Genomic DNA, 18,624 nt, shown 5'->3' on the forward strand with positions numbered 1-18,624 from the left:
CCGCCCTGCCACAAATACAAATTTGTATAAAGCTAATGTGGTGCCACCTTTCATTCAACAAATATGCTTTTGTCTCTGTCATGTATGAAACAATTACATTAAAACAATTACATTAAATGTTTGTGTAGGGTCTAAAAATGAGTTATTGTAGTACATAAAGCATGTTCAAACAATGCAAGGATGCAAAAACGCAAAAAGCAGGGTCACTTGGTGTGTCATGTCCCGCACAATAGAGGAGGTAGAGCAGAGACGGGAAAAGTTCTTTAGTACTTTGGTACCCGCCATCAGGCTTTAAAGGAATAATTCACCCAAAAATGAAAATTATCTCATCATTTGCTCACCTTATTACATACCGGATGTGTATGACTTAGTTTCTTCAGTAGAACACAAATGAAGATTTTTTTGAAGAATTTCTCAGCTCTTTTGGTTCATACAATGCAAGTGAATGGGTGCCAAAATTTTGAAGCTCCAAAAATCACATAAGTCTGCATAAAAGTTGCCTAATCCATGTGACTCTAGTGGTTAAATCTATGTCTTCAAAAGTGTTAAGATCAGTGTGGGTGAGAAACAGATAAATATTTAAGTCAATTTTTACTATCAATTTTCCTCCCTGCTCAGTCAATCTCCACTTTAACTTTCACATTCTTCTTGTGTTTGATGAGTCGCATTCTTCATGCATATTGCCACCTGTTCTGTGCAGTACTGACACATTTACCCCTCACCCTTACGGGGATACTGGAAACAATTGCAGCTACTTCAGGTTAATTAACTGTATAAATCCATGCAGGGCTGACATCAGGATTTATGGACAGGGGGACAGCATTTTCCAAATCTGGAGTACTTGTACATGCCCATTGCCACCGTGGGGTACAAAAAGCTAATATTCGAATAAAGACCGTTGTCTTACTCTTAATGATTTTTGCTTTACAAATAATTGCTACAAATATATTATTATTTTGAAAGAATGTTGTGTCTAGAGTAGCAACATTAATGTTTACAACAGCAAAGTCACTATATAAACTCAATATCTCACTGGAAACAAATCTAAAATGTCAATAAAATAATTATATCCAATGGCTGTGAAGAAAGCAGGGAAGGTTGCATCAAGGGGCTGTGTCTGATGTCAATCAAACTGCACACACATGGGTCAAGTGCAGGTGGACCTGTCACCGTCTTTGCTGCCTAATTGGGGTGTAACGTTATGATAACATCACAAAAATGACCATGGTATTACAGTTTCACGGTATTTAGGTGAATTGATAATATTAAAAGCAGTTCAATATTTGGTTATGAAATAGGCTATTTCTGATAAACACACAGATAAATATTTCGGTTATAACCCATTTTGTTACATTTTTTGGGATTTCTTCAACTGTAATTCTTTAACTTTTGATCTTGAACATCAGGACACTCTCTTAAGCCGACAAGGTAAAAAAAGAAAAAGAAACATGTAACATTGAATAAAATTTGTTTTTATTGTTATTTTATTATTTATTAAACTGAATTGTAATCATTTGTAATGATTATTGCCCAGGTTAACACTTCAAATATGCATTTGCATGCATTCAGTAATTTGTTGCATTTGTGATTTAGTTCAATTCTACAATACCTACTGAAAATATATTATTCATGTGCAGTTTATTTTTGGGCATTTTGTCCAATACTGACCATTTCTGCCACAGTTTCCCTGTCAATTTCTTGCATGCATATTGTCAATTTCCTGAACACCAAAAGCCATGCATTTTGTAAATCCTATTTAGTACAATGTTTTACAAATAAAAAATATTATTAGTATTATCAAACACAAAAGAACAAACAGTTGGCACATCATAAAGTTGAACATTTAAATCCATTTGCTGCATTTGTGAATGTGACAGAAAGCATAAACATATCTTTAGCCTAACTAGTCATTACAAATCATGTAAAACTACATTGAATCCTATACAGGCTGTGCACTATGCATTTAGAGATCGGCTGTACTGCTGTACAGCTGTACAGAACTAATTATCTAAATTCTTTCAACACTGAAAACTGTAACTACACTGACATAAGAATATGCTATGAAATAGTGAAAGTAGGCATTAATAAAGCATAGTCTTGTTTTGGTTTATACTTCAGCATTATATATAATGTATAATATATGTATATAATAATCACTAGAAATGTTTCCAAACTTCTCTTCTTATTGACAAATTCATCCAGATCTGATGCAAGCCCTTAAAGGAATAGTTCACCCAAAAATGAAGATTCTCCTATCATTTATTCAGCTTCATGCCATCCCAAATATGTATGGCTTCCTTTCTTCTGCAGAACACAAATTAAGATTTTCAGAAGAATTTCTCAGCAGAATTTCTGTCTTTTGGTCCATAAAATGCGTGAATGGGTGTCAACATTTTAAAGCTAAAAAAAAAAAAAAAAACTAATAAGTCAGCATAAATGCAATCCATAATATTCCAGTGGTTAAATCAATATCTCCAGAAGTGATGTGATATGAGAATGTGTGGATGAGAAACTAAGAAACAGATCACTTTCACATTCTTCTTGTCACATTCTTCTCTGCGTATCACCCCCTGCTGGGCTGAGAAAAGAATGTCTGTCAAAAAAAATTAAGAATATTGATCTGTTTCTCACCCACACCTATCACATCACTTCTGAAGATATGGAGTTAAATACTGGAGTCTTATGGATTATTTTTATGCTGCTTTATGTGCTTTTTGGAGCATCAATATTTTGGCACACATTCACTTGAATTGTATGAACCTACAGAGGTGAAAAATCTTAATTTGTATTCTGCAGAAGGAAGTCAGTCATACATATCAGGGATGGCATTAGGGTGAGTAAATGAGGGCGAGAATTTTCTTTTTTGGGTGAACTATACCTTTAAAGTGATAGCTTAGCCATAATTTAATATTCTGTCATCATTTCACAACCCTCATGTTGTTCCAAACCTGTGTGACCTTCTGTATTCTGTGGAACACAAAAGATGTTAGACAGAATGTTAGAAATTGACAGTCTCGGTCACTATTCACCTTCAAAATATGGAGAAAAAAACATTCACTGAAAGTAACTAGTGAGAGAGGCAAACATTCTGTGTTGCATGGAAGAAAGTAATATGGGTTTGGAACAACATTATTATGAATGATGACAGAATTTCCATTAGCAATAATCATTCTGTAATACATGTTAAGTGTGTATCATGTAATGGAATATAGGGGAGTAAACATCTATTATGTCATTTGTGATAGTAACGAGTTACTTGCTACTTGAGTTCTCTTTTAATTGGATAGGTTCTTACTCTTACTCAAGTAATTATTGAAGTTAGTGCTTTTACTTGAGTACAGTTCCCCTTGTGACACACATGGGGCTTCTTTCGAGAGCCTCGTATACCTCTGAATATGAGAAAAGGCCAATTCAATATTGGCGAACAGAATTTACATGTCCTGCCGCCAGACATACGGGTATAAAAGGCAGGGATCGTGCATCTGTTCAGTCAGATCCCTTCTTTGGAGTCGAGCGGTTGTGTGATCAGCGAGCTGAGAAACTCACTACTGTTCCACTCACCTCTAGAGCATTGCTGTTGGATCTATGGCGCATTCTACCGCCTCTGCACGCCAGTGCAGTCCATGCCCCTGGGCGCTTCGACAGCGTTCTTAAAAGAGCAATCATTTCTCTAAAAGAGTAAACACATTGGCGTTGAAATCTTTTTAAAGATGCCATACCTCCTTTGTGTTGTTCCTGGATGAGAGATATCTGGTCCGATATCTCTCTGCTTCTGATCGGCCATAGGCGCTGCCTCGTGTGTCTGGGTCGCGATCACACAGAGGCAGCGTTTATGGATGGTTCATGTGCTCATTGCGAGAACTTGACCTTGGCAAGAAATAATGAATGATTATTATCATTAATTTCGATTTTCATATACTCATTCGTTTGAGAGCATAGAGCGCATTATCGCATTTTGCCATTGTGTAACCACACACTGTTGCACTGGCAGAATGAATGAAATCAGGCGCTGACATGGACAGTCCTCTATAAACTTTACACAACCAGCAGAGAGAAGAAAGATGCAGGGAAAATGCTGCTTCAACTTTCTTTTCACCAAAGCTGCATCTTGTTTCATTCTGGCAAAATAATAAATGCATTTTACTCTCCGTTCTTGTCAGAGAGTATTCTCTTTTTTTGGGCCAGTTGGTATGTAAAATCCCGGGCCGATTTTTCTTCCTAGTCCAGCCCTGGGAGTATAGTAATCAGACACCGCATTCAGCATGGCTTATGAAACATCACCTTTGGAAGTAAATAAATTAATTATTCAGGTGCAGGTTTACAGGTTTACATGGAGACAAGAAAGAATGCATCGTCACAATCTCAGAAAAGAAGCAGATTGTATTACAATAAAACAACACACAGCAACAAGTGAATGATTTACTTTTTTACTATAAATGCTGACGTTAAAAAATGATCAGACATTGGCACATAATTCTGCAGCACATCATTTGGTTGTGTAATAGTTTATAAGCCGAGATCACTAACTCTGGTATTATAAACTTCTAGTTATTTAAACTGTGTTGAATTGATCACTTTGATGGATACAAATAAAATCAGGACAGGGAAGTAGTTAACACAGAAGGAGGGAAAATACCACAGTAAAAGTACAGTTACAGCACCTAAAATGTACTCAAGTAAATGTATGCAATTTTTAAACAACTTAAAAAGTACAATTCCTGAGAAAAACAACTTACAGTACTGTGTGTTTTTGTAATGTGTTACTTTACACTCCTGGTGCCCTGTGTACTGGGAATTGGAACATCTGTCCTGGAAAGCAAGTCTGGTGTGTGCAGCTGAATGGACAATTGTCATTTTAGTATCAAAGCTAATGGAGTGCTTGACACCTCTGGGTGACATGAGCTTTATGTCAGGCCCTGCAATGCTCAACATTTAATCTCAGTTTTTAATCTGAGTCCAAAACCTAATAAACATACTGTACACTTTGCAATGTTCATCTGTTTCTTACTAAAATACAGTTGTAAATAACTTGGAGAAAAATTGTTAATTGTGTGCTTTTGTGGCTTAACTCCAATGTGCTACAGTGGTCACTCCCTGATGGACAGCTTTACATCTCTCTGTGGAGTTTTTTCTCTCTCTCTCTTATGCTCTAAAATGAACACACATGCACACATCTGCTCTGTATCATTAAAAATAAAAACCTAATGAAATCATTCACATCCTTTGGATCTGCAGCTCATATATACAGAATAGACTTCTAGAGATGCTGGAGAGATTGGGGTCCTGAAAAATGTCCTTCTTCTCTCTTTATGTCCAGCTGTTACAATTTTAATATCTGACTCTCATCAGCAGCTTTTCTCAAAGCCCTGTGATGAATTACTGTCACACAGCATCCCCTCATGTTGACAAGAGATGGTCTTCGTGACTTGCTGATTCTGTCCTCTATGCAGATGGAAAACAAACAGCAAATGCATTTACAAATAACAAAACAAAGAGCACAAACTCAACATTCTGTGGACGTACACACTGGTACATGACATCTTTATTGAAGCATTTAATGATGAAGGGCATGCATCTACTGAAACAATTATAATGAACTTATTAGCTTCGGATCAAGATGAGTTTGAGGAGGTGTAAGAGGTTTGGGGTGTACTGTATTTGGCATGTGAAAGACAAGAACTAAAATATATCTGCGATAAACAGGCCAAAATAACAAGACTGACAACCCAGGGCTAGACTTAATGGTGTCCTAAATATAAAGAAAGAAAGAAAGAAAGAAAGATTTATATATATAAGGTCAGCCAAGAGGACGCCAACATACGCATACACACAAACCATGGAATCAAGGCTTATTTTATGCTTCCAGCTGGACAATCTTTATGGCAATTTGCATAACTGCATAATTATAGCTATGCGCACACAATTGATTAGATGTTGACACTATGCTAAGCATGGACTGAGGTTCTGCACAGCACAGAAGAGTTCTTACCTCATTCTTGTTTTTACCACTCAAACTGCACTGGAACCCAACTCTGCTCCAGCTGAAATTACCCAAAGATCCTTTCCAGATTACTCAGCATAGCAGCTGAATCTAAATGAGGGTACTAATTTTTCCACCCTCATTTTCCCAGTATATGTTTGATGGTTTTATCTGACCAGACAAATACCCATGATTTTTCCTAGTTTTACGCAATCAAGGCGCTTGAACTCATCTTGCTTCTTGGATGGATGATAATTAATTGGGCCATTGCAACAATGAGGAGAAACAGTTATATGAAATTGATCTGGTTATATGAGGCAGAGTTGGGGCAGTGTGATGGTTTGTTCATATTAACAGATTTAAATTTAAGTTTGTTAGAATTTTGTGTATGCTTTATTCATAAGACTAAACAAAGACAATGTGGCGGAGGGCGGGGCCGGGTCGTGATCATACACACCTGGTCCCGTATTAGGCTAATCAAGCCTCTGAGGTATAAAAGTCGACTGCAGAGGGTTGTGCGGGAGAGAGAGATCGTGAACGGATATGTCCGTCGTGTGTGTTTATGTTGTCTTTTAAGTTTATCATTAAACCATTATTTATATCGTCAAGCCGGTTCTCGCCTCCTCCTTTCCATTGATCCCTTTTACACATGACGGCTTTACAGGATGTAATTTTTATGCCTGTATATTTTACAGTGCATTACTGTTTATATTATTAAATGATATAAACTTAATTCTTTAACCTTCTGAAACTGTAAAAATCTGCTTTTCACTTAATAATGTATTGTTACTCACTGTAGTATTTACTGAAAAGCACATGATGATGTGAAGTTCATCAGTAGTGGCCTTTCTAAGAGCAATGACCGATAAACATGTGCTCAGTGTCAGTCACACAAACACTAAACACCATCAGGGTAACATGTATTAAAATAATGCAATAAACATGAACAAAACTACATCAAATATAACACAGAACACCACAATGTAGATAAGTGATAAAAAAATATATATATTGTCTTTTTAAATATATTATCATTTATTACCATATATTTTAAGGCCTATTTAACCATTACCATTTAACTTTTTTTTTTCTGTAGCATTTTTACAGTCTTTTACCATTTAAGTTACGGGCATTTCTTACCTTGTAGGTTATTACACACACTTGAATGTATTCCATATATGACAAAGTATAAAAGAGTGCAGTACTAAAGCACTGTAATCAGTCTCAGAAATTAATTTTTATTATATGCATTATTAACATTTGCACCATGGAATTGATTGTAGGGGCTTTTTCCTCCTAAACTTAAAAATATATATTTTTTAAAACCACTTCATGTTAGCTAAACATTAAACAACATTCACCCCTAAGACTATAGGTCTATAGAATACAATACAATTTCACTATGGGACCCCAACATTTGAAATATCTGCAGCATTTATATCACTTTTTGTAGGATTTTTTAAACGATTTCTGACTCTGGCTTTGATCCAGACAATATAGCTGTGTAAAATGTGTTAAAGTTTATCATAAGTGTGTGCTGTACTGAGTGTGCACTTTCTCACGCATTTCTGTCTTCTCTAACAGTCAAAAACATCAAACAATTATATATCCATCAATCAGTCTGAACACCAGATTTATGACCTGTTTCCAGTCTACAAAGAGAGAGAAAAAGAGATCCAGGAAAAGAGCAACATTAGGGTGACAGACAATGACACTGACAAATTAAGAGAAATAGGAGGGTTTTATTAGTGAGTTTGGGCTCACATCTTCTGAATTCTCAGACAGTAAAGTGACAGAGAGGAGAGATCACAGACGCCACAGTAAGCACATGAAGTTTGTCTCGTGAAGTGAGTTTAAAGAAGGTTTGGAGGCTGACTATGTCAAACCAGTCCCATACGTTAAAATAATAATATCAATAATAATAAAATCTAATTCCAAGTTTAATTCAATAAAGGAAGAGATTGAAACCACATTCTACATTCAGAAAAGGGTTTCTCACCTCTTGACCTCTCGCACAACTCATGCCCACATAAATGCAGTCATACATTTAGTAATGTGTGGTGAGGTTTGCATGTGTGATGAACCCAAACTGTGTTTGACAGACAGAGGGTGGTGTTTTTGATCTGGAGGCTATATTGTGTTTAAAAGTAGGCGCTATTTTGGTTTGCAAAGATGTGGAACGAATTGACTGAAGACAAAAAAACATTTGAGCTCTTTTAAACTAAACGTCCTTAAATGACGTATAATATATATAACATGATCTATGCCTTATAAAATAAAACATCTATGTCTCATTTGTATTAAAAAAAAACATTATAGCACAATTGAAGTTTGTAGTATAGCACAAAAGAAGTTTGTTTCAAATTTTAAAATAATAGATACTGCATATAGTTCAAATTTAAGACAAAAAGTATTAGGACAATTTCTTGTTGTCAAACTTTGAGGAACATGACCATATTCATTATATATAAATGTTTTTATTGAACAAAACACAAATTAACAGGACATAGCAGCTTATACAAGTAAGGGACCAGTGACATATATATATATATATACACACACACACACACACACACGCACACACACACACACACACACACACATACACACATAAAAAACACAAAAGAGCAATAATATAGATATAGTAGTGTCTACATATATGAACACGTCCATAGTTAATGTGATGAACTATACCTATGGTTACTTTTTTTTGTGAATTTGAGAGGAACTGATTTCATACGTCCACAAAAAATGTTTTAGTTCAAAGTCTTTGCAAAAAAATGGCTACGAAAAGTGAAATTTGTTCTGAGAAATGTCTTAGTAGATGGCTTGATATTATGTAAAATACAATAAAATGTATACATTATTAAATGTGGCGTAAGTGTCCAAATATTTTTTGGGCTACTGTATGTGTGCATTTGAAAGAGAATGAAATGAAAGGAGATATAGAGAGAACTGTGGGCTGAGGAAAAGACAAAAGATTGTGGTCATGGCGGGAGTACTCTCTGCTCAATCTAACACATACTGTATTTTGTAGACTAACACTGTTGTAGCTTGAGGGCATAGACAGCAGCACCCAGCAGAATGTGAATAAGTTTTCCACCTAGACTTAAAAAAATTGCTTCACTTCAAATTTAAGAGAGAGGGGGAGAAAGAGAGAGGCTAAACTCATTTAAATGGGAGGTTGTGTGTGTTTGGGGAGGAGAAGGTAGAGAAAAAGAGATGTAAAGATATGGTCGACATCAGAGCCATCTGTGGATTAACACAATTTACACCTCAATGAAAGCAGGTCCATCAGCACCTCTCTACTGCTCAAAGGAGGACTTTAAAAAGTGCAGCCTGGCCCTCGAGATTCTCACTGCAAACCCAAATAAAAATACATTCAAGCAAGTGATACAAAAAATACTGTATGCAAATATTTTAAATAGATTGAAATGACATGGAATAAAGATGTATTGAAAGGAAGGAAGAATCAGGTTTAGCTTAAGCACAGCCATGGCAAGAATAGTGTGTTAAGTGGAGTTTTGTTTCATTCATGGTGAGTTCAGACACTGATACTTTCCTCTAACACACTTTCAAGTTAGATCAAAACAAATAATGTTTGATCTTTAAAGGACTAGTTCAAATGAATATTCTGTCATAATTTACTCAACCTCATGTCGTTCCAAGACTGTATGTATTTCTTTATTGAAAATGTGAAGACAGCTATAACTTCCCTATAGGTCATAAGTGATGATTATTTTCCTTGATATGGCAATCGTGATTATTCATTTCTATTAATAGAATTTACTTTTAAAATGTTTCGGGCATCTTCTTGTCATATTCTATATTCAGGCTGTTACACACCCAAAGCAAGCAGAGAGCTGTGTTCATATGAGACATAAAATTAAAAAGTGCATTAGACACTGCTACACGCGCTCCTTGATACTGATAACCAGACAAAATGTATGCATGTAGAATTACACAGAAAACTGCAGATTTCCACAGAATTGGGAAATGGACATGCATCATTTACAAATGTCCACACATTTCCCTGCCACTTGTGTTTGTTAGCTAATTTTAAACTACCTTCAGTACCATAAAGATTGAACTCTCAACTCAGTTTAACATATTTTACCATGTTTAACCATTTTTTGGTCCAGAATGATCTCAAAGTGAAATCAGAAACAGGAGGTTGACTTTTCTTTAGCTAAAATTGGTCTGTGCTTTCCAAAATTTTAAACACAGCCACAGTGGCCAAAGCGGTATGTTTTGTTGGGCACATGGGCGCTCCAGTTCCTGGTTTTACAGTACTGTCCAGGGAACGGCAACAAAAGCGAGTTGCAAAGTGAGTTATTTTATAAACTGTACCCCCCACCCCAAACCCCAATAATCAGTGGAGTAAAATTGTAAAGTTAGAAGGAAGAATGCAACCTCCCAGAGGTGTTATGCCTATTTAAACTGAGGCAGCAAGTGCCTCCTTAAATTTTTGAGGTAAGAGGATTTTGAATGGACAATTAGAAATTTCCAAAGTGTATTTATATGTTCGATAATTAGATTAAATTATTATTGTATGTAAAAAAAGAATGTCTGTGACAGAACTCTTCATTGACTTGTTTTAATTTAATCAGTCCAAGTCCAATCGGGTCACATGTGTTCCACTACAGGCAGCATCCTGTGGCAGCTTTGGAGATCACGCTCAAAGGGAAGGTCGAGCTCCAAGGAAAAGCACTGGGTTATGGTAGTATAAACAGATGGTAATATAAAATATTAATTGCAATGTTTTTCAACTATGTCTGATCTCTGTGAAATAGTCAATTCGTTTTTTAGTCTAATATAGATTATATTTTTGTTTGATCGTTCCCTGTGCCAGGCTAGTAATTTGGTGCTGAAATGTATTTGACAGGTTTTGCGGCATCTTCAAACTCTCTTTTCTTCATGTTTAAAGAAAGCAGTGGCTTGTTATTTTATTTCTGTGTGAATGATCTCTTTTCCAGTCATAATAAAAACTTTAAAGGAATAGTTCATCCAAAAATAAAAAATCATCTCATTTATTCACCCTCATGCCATCCCAGATGTGTCTGGCTTTCTTTCTTCAGCAGAACACTAAAGAAGATTTTTGGAAGAATATTTCAGCTCTGTATGTCCATAAAATGTCAGTGAATAGGTGCCCAATTTTTGAAGCTCCAGAAAGCACATATAGCCATCATAAAAGTAATCCAAACGATTCCAGAGTATTAATTACCGTAGTCTTCTGAAGCAAAACATTTCAATTTCTGTGTGTAAGAAATAGACAAATATTTAAAACTTTTTTTTACTAAACATTTTCACTTCCGGCCAGCTCGTTGACGAGGGTGGAGGACTCCCTCTCATGTGATGTAAGCGTGAAATCCTCCTCTGCATAGATATTCATACATAGATACCTTATTAGCAGCCATTCTTATGGACTGTTTCTACACAAAAGCAATTTATGTAACGCTCTGTGCAAGGAGCGCGGTCTGAGGCATCTCCTCCAATCACTTGCATTCAAACAGCTCTCCTTGTTGACCGTTTCAAGATGGCGCCGCAGTTGACATATCTAAATCAGACAAACGAGGCATCTATGTATGATTATCTATGCTCCTCTTTTGTAAACAGCATTGCACTTCCGCAAAAAGGCTTACGCTCTTACATCAGGCGAGAGGCAGCTTGAACTACACCCTCGTCAATAAGCTTGCTGGAAGCAAACAAAAGTTTTAAATATTGATCTGTTTCTTACACACACCTAGTGGTTCGCCTCAGAAGACAATAATTAATCCACTGGAGTCACTTTATGATGAATATGTGCTTTTTTTGGAGCTTCAAAAATTTGGCACCCATTCACTTGAATTTTATGGACCTACAGAGCTGAAATTGTCTTCTAAAAATCTTAATTTGTGTTCTGCAGAAGGAAGTCATACACATCTGGGATGACATTTAATTTTTGGGTGAACTATCCCTTTAACAACAGTGACCAGTTAAAATCTAGCTACAGCAGGTTTTAACTGGTCACTGTTGTTAAAGGGATAGTTCCAGTCTTAATCTGTCTGTCCAAGTATTCCTAACACAATGTATAAGTGCACATTTGAATGAAGGACGTCAGCTGAGGAAATGTTAATTACAAGTCATGCTTCACCTGTGTTATGGAGCATGTATGTGCACAACTCCAAGGCTAATTTTGGTCCAATTAACATGTATAAAATCTGGATGAAGTCGAGCTACAATTGTATTATCCAGAACTGTTAGGCTGATTTCAGTCGGACTAAGTGTTTACATGTCATTTTAGTCAGACTGAAATCAAACTTTTAAAATGCATGTAAATGTTGAACTCAAGAACCGGATCAGTTCCCCTTCTGTCGCTCTCTCCACGTTGTGTCAGAGAAGCGACACTAGGGGTCTCTCTTGAGCGCCGATATTCACCTCTGGACTATGAAAAAAGGCCAATGAGAGTTGGCAACCAGTATTTGCATGTCCCGCCCCCGGACATACGGGTATTTAAGCAGCGCAAATACGGGAGTTCATTCAGAAAATTTCTTCGGAGCCGATGGTCGTGTCTGCAACTGCTGCGTGTACACACCGAGTTCCTGCTATCCCTCTGCTGCATGCTGTTGGATTCTACGGCGCACAACAGCGGCTTTCTCCTGTTTGCACGGCTGTGCATTCCTGCCCCTGGGCGCATCGACAGTGCAGATTAAAAAAGCTCTCACAAGTTCTTTTCACAAAAGAGTGATTTTTATTAAAAGAGTAAATTTCACTAAAAGAGCAAAACACAGCGGCGTTGAACGTCCTTTTAAGGACGCGTCTTTATAAAGATGCCTTTCCGCCCCTGTGTTGTTCCTGGATGCGGTAGAGTGCTCTCCGCTTCCGACGGCCACAGGCGTTGTCTCGTGTGTCTGGGTAGCGATCACACCGAGGCTGCGTTTGTGGATGGTTCATGTTCTCACTGCGAGAACATGACCATGACAACGTTGCGGTCGCGGCTTGCTTACAACCGTGAGCAAGCCACTCCAGCCGCCCCCCGTGTTGCTCCTTCCCACGGAATTGAGGACGATGTGGCTGGCGATGGAGGCGATTTGGGGATGGCAGCGGGTGCAGATCCGCCGGGTACGCCCCCTCGGACCATCCGCACCCCAGCACGCTCGTTGATTCCCGTCCGTGCTCGAGGCAGTGGCGACTCGCCTCACAGCCAGTCTGCCGACCCTCTTGCGATGGAAGCAGATGAGCTCGCCGCGGCATCGGAGGGCGTGTTATCTGATGCTGAGGACTCCCCTGGGCTGCCGCTTTCGGGCCTGCACGCCCAGGCTGAGGCCGACGCACAGATGACCGACATGCTTTCCCGGGCAGCCAACAGCGTGGGCTTGGATTGGAACCCTCCATCCTCCCCACAACCATCACGGCTGGACGACTGGTTCCTGGGGTCTAGGCGCCGATCACAGCCTCGCCCCCCCCCGGTCCCGTTTTTCCCGGAAGTGCATGACGAGCTGACGTCTTCGTGGAGAGCACCCATCTCCACTCGTCACACCGCCACAGGCTCGTCCGCCCTCGCCACCCTCGACGGCGGATCGCGCCATGGGTATGAGGCGATTCCCCAGGTGGATAGGGCGGTTGCGATCCATCTATGCCCCGGAACCCCTACCACCTGGCGAGGTCGCCCCGTACTCCCTTCCCGGACCTGTAGAGCAACCTCCTCGCTGACAGCAAAGGCCTACAGCGCCACCGGACGCGCCGCTTCCGCCCTGCATGCCATGGCTCTGCTGCAGGTCCACCAAGCCAAGGCACTACGCGACATGCACGGGGGTGGCCCTGATCCCGACACGCTGCAGGAACTGCGCTCAGCGACCGACCTCGCCCTGATGCTGCGTTCACACCGGACGCGATTAGCGCATCAAATTCGCGCGTCAAGAGCGAAATTGATGCGCATAAAAAACTAAAGCCTGAAGCGAAATTTACGCGCGTGACGCGCGTCGGAGGCGAAATCCGATGAAACTCCGGAGGCGAAACCCGTTGACGGCCATCTTTTTACAAGATGGCTGATGTTGATCGAGCATTCGTGGAGAGAGTCACCGCTCTGTATTTGCTCTGGAGAGCAGAACAGCGGCGTATGGGTCGTCGTCGCCGTACTTGGGTCCACCAGACCCTCCGGAGGCGTTCCCAGTTCGGCGAATTTCATCATTTGCTCCAGGAGCTGCGCCTGGATGACGGCCGCTTTCAGCGGTACTTCCGCTTGTCCCGCGCCCAGTTTGATGACCTGTTGTCCCGCATCGGAGCGAGGATCACCCTTCAGGACACCAACTACAGGCGCTCTATCCCAGCTGCGGAGTGCCTGTCCATCTGTCTTCGGTTAGTAAATGTATATAAAATGTTAAATACAGTATATTAAATATATGTTAATTTACGCTATGCTAGCAATGTTTTTCAAACTGTGTGGTACGGATACCACTGTTGGTGCTCTTTCTAGTGATACTCAGTTAACTGCTGTAACGTTAACCTAAAAAATAAAATATTATTTTGGCAGACGTGATAATGGCTCTATCTGTAAGCAATATGTAGTGCTCTTTCTAGTGATAACGTTACTCGGTTAACTGCTATAACCTAAAAATGATACTGTCATGTCTCTATCTGTAAGCAATATGTAGTAACGTTACTCTTTCTTTTGATAATCAGTTATTGGTTATTGGCACACTAGTGATTTAAACCATATACACATATACCCTTTTGTTTTGAAGATTCAAAACTTTGTTAAATTGCTTGCAAAATTGCTAGCAAACAAACAAATATGGTGCATTAAAGTAAAACAGACTGGTTATTGTATATAGTTGAATATGTAACTACAAGTGTACTTATAAAAATATTTTCTAGGTTTCTTGCCACAGGGGACTCATTCAGGACCATAGCGTCCAGCTTCAGGGTTGGTGTCTCAACAGTGAGCCAGATCGTCCACCAGGTTGTGACTGCAATCTGGGACTGTCTTGTGGAGGAGTACATGGCTGTGCCCACCACTGATGACTGGAGGTCCATCGCAGAAGGATTCCAGGAGCGGTGGAACTACCCTCTATGCTGTGGAGCGGTGGATGGGAAGCACGTGGTAATGAAGGCACCCCCCAACTCAGGATCCCAGTTCCACAACTACAAGGGAACATTCTCCATCGTTCTCCTTGCAGTTGTGGATGCGAGGTATCGCTTCCGGGTGATCGATGTTGGGGGGTACGGCAGGACCAGCGACGGTGGGATTCTGGCAAACTCCGCCTTTGGACAGGCTCTCCGTGCTGGTACACTTCATCTGCCTCCTGACCAGCCTCTTCCCGGTGCTGATGAAAGAGGACCCCAGCCCCATGTCTTTGTGGCTGATGAGGCGTTCCCGCTGCGGAGGAACCTCATGCGGCCCTTCCCTGGACGCACCCTTCCTCCAGAGAAGCATGTCTTCAATTACCGCCTCTCCAGAGCCAGGCTGGTGGTGGAGAACGCCTTTGGCATCCTCTCCTCACAGTGGAGGATGTACCGCCGCCTCATCAAGGTCCACCCAGAAGTGTGTGAAGGCGACGTGTGTGAAGGCGACGTGTCTTCTCCACAACTTTCTGAGGTGTTCGGAGGGGAGAGAGGCACCTGCTGCGAGGGGCGCGGGACATGCTGGAGAGGAGCCACTGCCAGGTCTGGGTCGGGTTGCGGCCAACAACTCCTCCAGAGAGGCACTCCGGGTGAGGGATGTCTTCATGGCACACTTCTCGGCGGAGGGAGCAGTACCATGGCAGCCGATGGAGTAGCGTTTGAAGTCCTCCTCATGACTTCCCCACAACAGCTCTTTTAAGAGCCACCCACAAACCTATAAAGAGCTAAACTATCTAAAAATAGTCCATTATTATTATATTTTGTATTTTTTTTCCCAGGTTATCAGCCCCAGTTCCAGGATGTCAGGTCCACAACATGCACATTTATTAAGTTGAGACTTTTTAAAAATGTCAGGTTTTCCATGGTAGTATATCAGGTTAAATTATTTATTTATTTTTGTTTTGATGATAAATGGAGCCAGCCTCCAAAAGTAATTAACCTGTCCTGTGTTTTTTTCCTTATTCAACACTGTCCAGACACTAATGTTGGTTGTCTTTACATTACAATAATAATGTTTCATATAATCTAGATTTAGATATGGAATAAATAGCAATCAATACAAAATCAAAATGTCACATATATTGAAATCAAGTTATGTGATAAAAGATTTGCTTTGTTTGTGCATTAGAACCACACCAGGCATTTAGTCATATTACAAAATAATTTATTGAGGCCAAACATATAAAGTAATTTGAGGTATAACATTAAAAAACATATTGAGGCAAAACGTAAAAATAATTATTTAGGCAAAACATATAAAATAACAAAATGAACAATATGTGCAAACTATTTACATTAAGAGACAGGAACAAAAAGGACCTCGCTTGGAAGGTGGAACAGCCACAGGGAACGGCATAGGAGAAGAGGAAGGAGGGCATTCTGCATTTCCTGCAGAGCCTGCCGCCTCTTTTTTTTATTTTATTTTTAAAGTTTACTGTGTGGGGGGGGTCCAATTGTTCCAAATTTAGCACAATGGTGCTATTTTCCATTGCCAATTTGTAAATTTGAAATTTAACTGTTTCTTTTAAATGAGGCGGCATGCTCTGCAGAAAAGGCAGAAGGCTGAGGAGGAAGTACTCATCAGCGGAGCGTGGCGGTGGGGTTGGAGGTCGCGCCGGAGGTTGTGTCAGAAGCTCCAACAGCGTCTGCTCCACCTCCGACGGACCATCCTGGGACCGCTCACGGGGCCGCCGTCAGGCTCTCCTCCTTTGTTGGCCTGTGAAAGCAATACACAGTGCAATGAGAAGGCAGAAAGATGATACCTGATTTTCATGTTCACAGTAAAGGTTAACAATTTAATTGAAACAACAAAATTGTCTAGATATTGTGAGAATACTATCTGTGTCAGTGACATAGACAGTGCTTAAATGCAAGTGTGAAATTGTTTTGAACTATATATCAAGTAATTACAATTTATACTTCAGACATGTACATAGATAAACATGCAAATGAACAGTAGCTAAAAAGTATGTATGTACTATTGCCTTCACACACCTGTGAGTTCAGCAGCAGGGGCTGAGGGACTAGGGACTGGGGAGACAGGAGAAGAGGCAAGGGATCTCAGAATATCCTCTTCCCCCCTCTGATCATTTTCCTCTGTCAAGACAATATTAAATGTTAATACAACACGTTGGTAACAATGATCATAGAGAGATTACATTTCTTCATCTGTAAACAATGACAGCATATATGCCTTGTAATGTGGATTCATTGGAAACACACCAGTCTCTGTCTCCCACGCCGTTTCTCCAGGCTGTCCCTGGTCCTCGATGTGGTTGTCCTCTCTGATCCGGGCCTCGACCCCCTCCATGTTACCACTAGTCTCCCGTGGGGTGACGAAGGGGTCGAGGAATCCCAAGTACTTCCACCTCTTCCCAGACCCTGCTGCTGACCCACTCCTCTTGTCCATCTCCTTCCTCTTCTCCTTCAGATATGTGTCCCTGAGGCTCTTCCACTTTTTTCTGCAAAAGTCCTCTGAATAAACAATATCTTGTAAGCAAAAAATGTAGCTGTATATAAGCGGGAAAATAATTGTAAAATAGCGCAAGGCAGCTTGCTAGCTGGTTAGCAGGTCAATAACGTGACTCAAAAGCAGCAGGAAAATAGTTAAAAATAGCTAGCTGCTTAGCAGGGCAATAACGTGACACAAAAGTGAAATGTGTAAATATATATATATATATATATATATATATATATATATATATATATATATATATGCGCGTGTAAAAAATATACCCATAAATATTTTGCAACGTCTTTATACACAGTACAGGAGTAATACAACACAGGACAAAACATCAATATTTTTTTAAATATGCGAATTGTTGTTCATCACAATTTCAATAAAACTGTAAACCCTCGCTCTGAGTTTGCATGTTTTGATGTCCACATGTTCTTGTTCAAGAAATTACAGTGACTGTAGCATTTCTATCGTAAAGAAGTGGACAAATATTAAAGATTAATTTGTATTTACAACTTACGAGGTTGCCCAATCTCCTCACTGACCCTCTTCCAAGCGAGGTCCTTTTTGTTCCTGTCTCTGTAAAAATATGAAGTGGAATCGTACAATTCTGGGTGACTGCTTACAGCAAGAATTAATTTTTCCTCCATAAGTTAGCTGTCAGTGGGAGTTTACGTCACTTTACCTCCTGAGTGACAGCAGGCAGCTAGGCTCCTGATTGGTTAACGCGGCGCGAACTGACGCCAAAGTTCAGATTTTTCAACTCGGGCGGCAGACGCGAATTCGCGTCAAACGCGTGAATGCACAAAATGCACCATTAGCGCGCAGACGCTCAATTGCGCCATTCGCGCGAACTTGACGCGAATGAGGCGTATCGCGTCTACGCGCCGCTCACGCTCATTCGCGCCGCAGGAATTTTACGGCGTAAGCGTCTTTGCATTGACTTAACATTGAAATCACTCGCGCCTGACGTGCTATTCGCGTCCGGTGTGAACGCAGCATGAGAGCGACGAAGGTCACAGCGCAAGCGCTCGGGCAGGCGATGGCCACGCTAGTGGTCCAGGAACGTCAACTGTGGCTG

General features: G+C 40.2%; 1 protein-coding gene across 1 annotated transcript; it reads left to right on the forward strand.

The window, feature by feature from the left end:
• Window positions 1-14,308: 14,308 nt before the first annotated feature.
• LOC127658791 (uncharacterized) lies at window positions 14,309-16,649 on the forward strand. The gene is made up of 3 exons (XM_052148343.1): window positions 14,309-14,317; window positions 14,837-15,576; window positions 16,633-16,649. The coding sequence occupies exons 2-3, from the start codon at window positions 14,961-14,963 to the stop codon at window positions 16,647-16,649; spliced, it is 633 nt and encodes a 210-aa protein (XP_052004303.1). The 5' UTR covers window positions 14,309-14,317; window positions 14,837-14,960.
• Window positions 16,650-18,624: the final 1,975 nt, after the last annotated feature.

Source organism: Xyrauchen texanus, chromosome 18 (assembly GCF_025860055.1).
Source record: "Xyrauchen texanus isolate HMW12.3.18 chromosome 18, RBS_HiC_50CHRs, whole genome shotgun sequence".
Lineage (NCBI taxonomy): Eukaryota > Metazoa > Chordata > Actinopteri > Cypriniformes > Catostomidae > Xyrauchen > Xyrauchen texanus.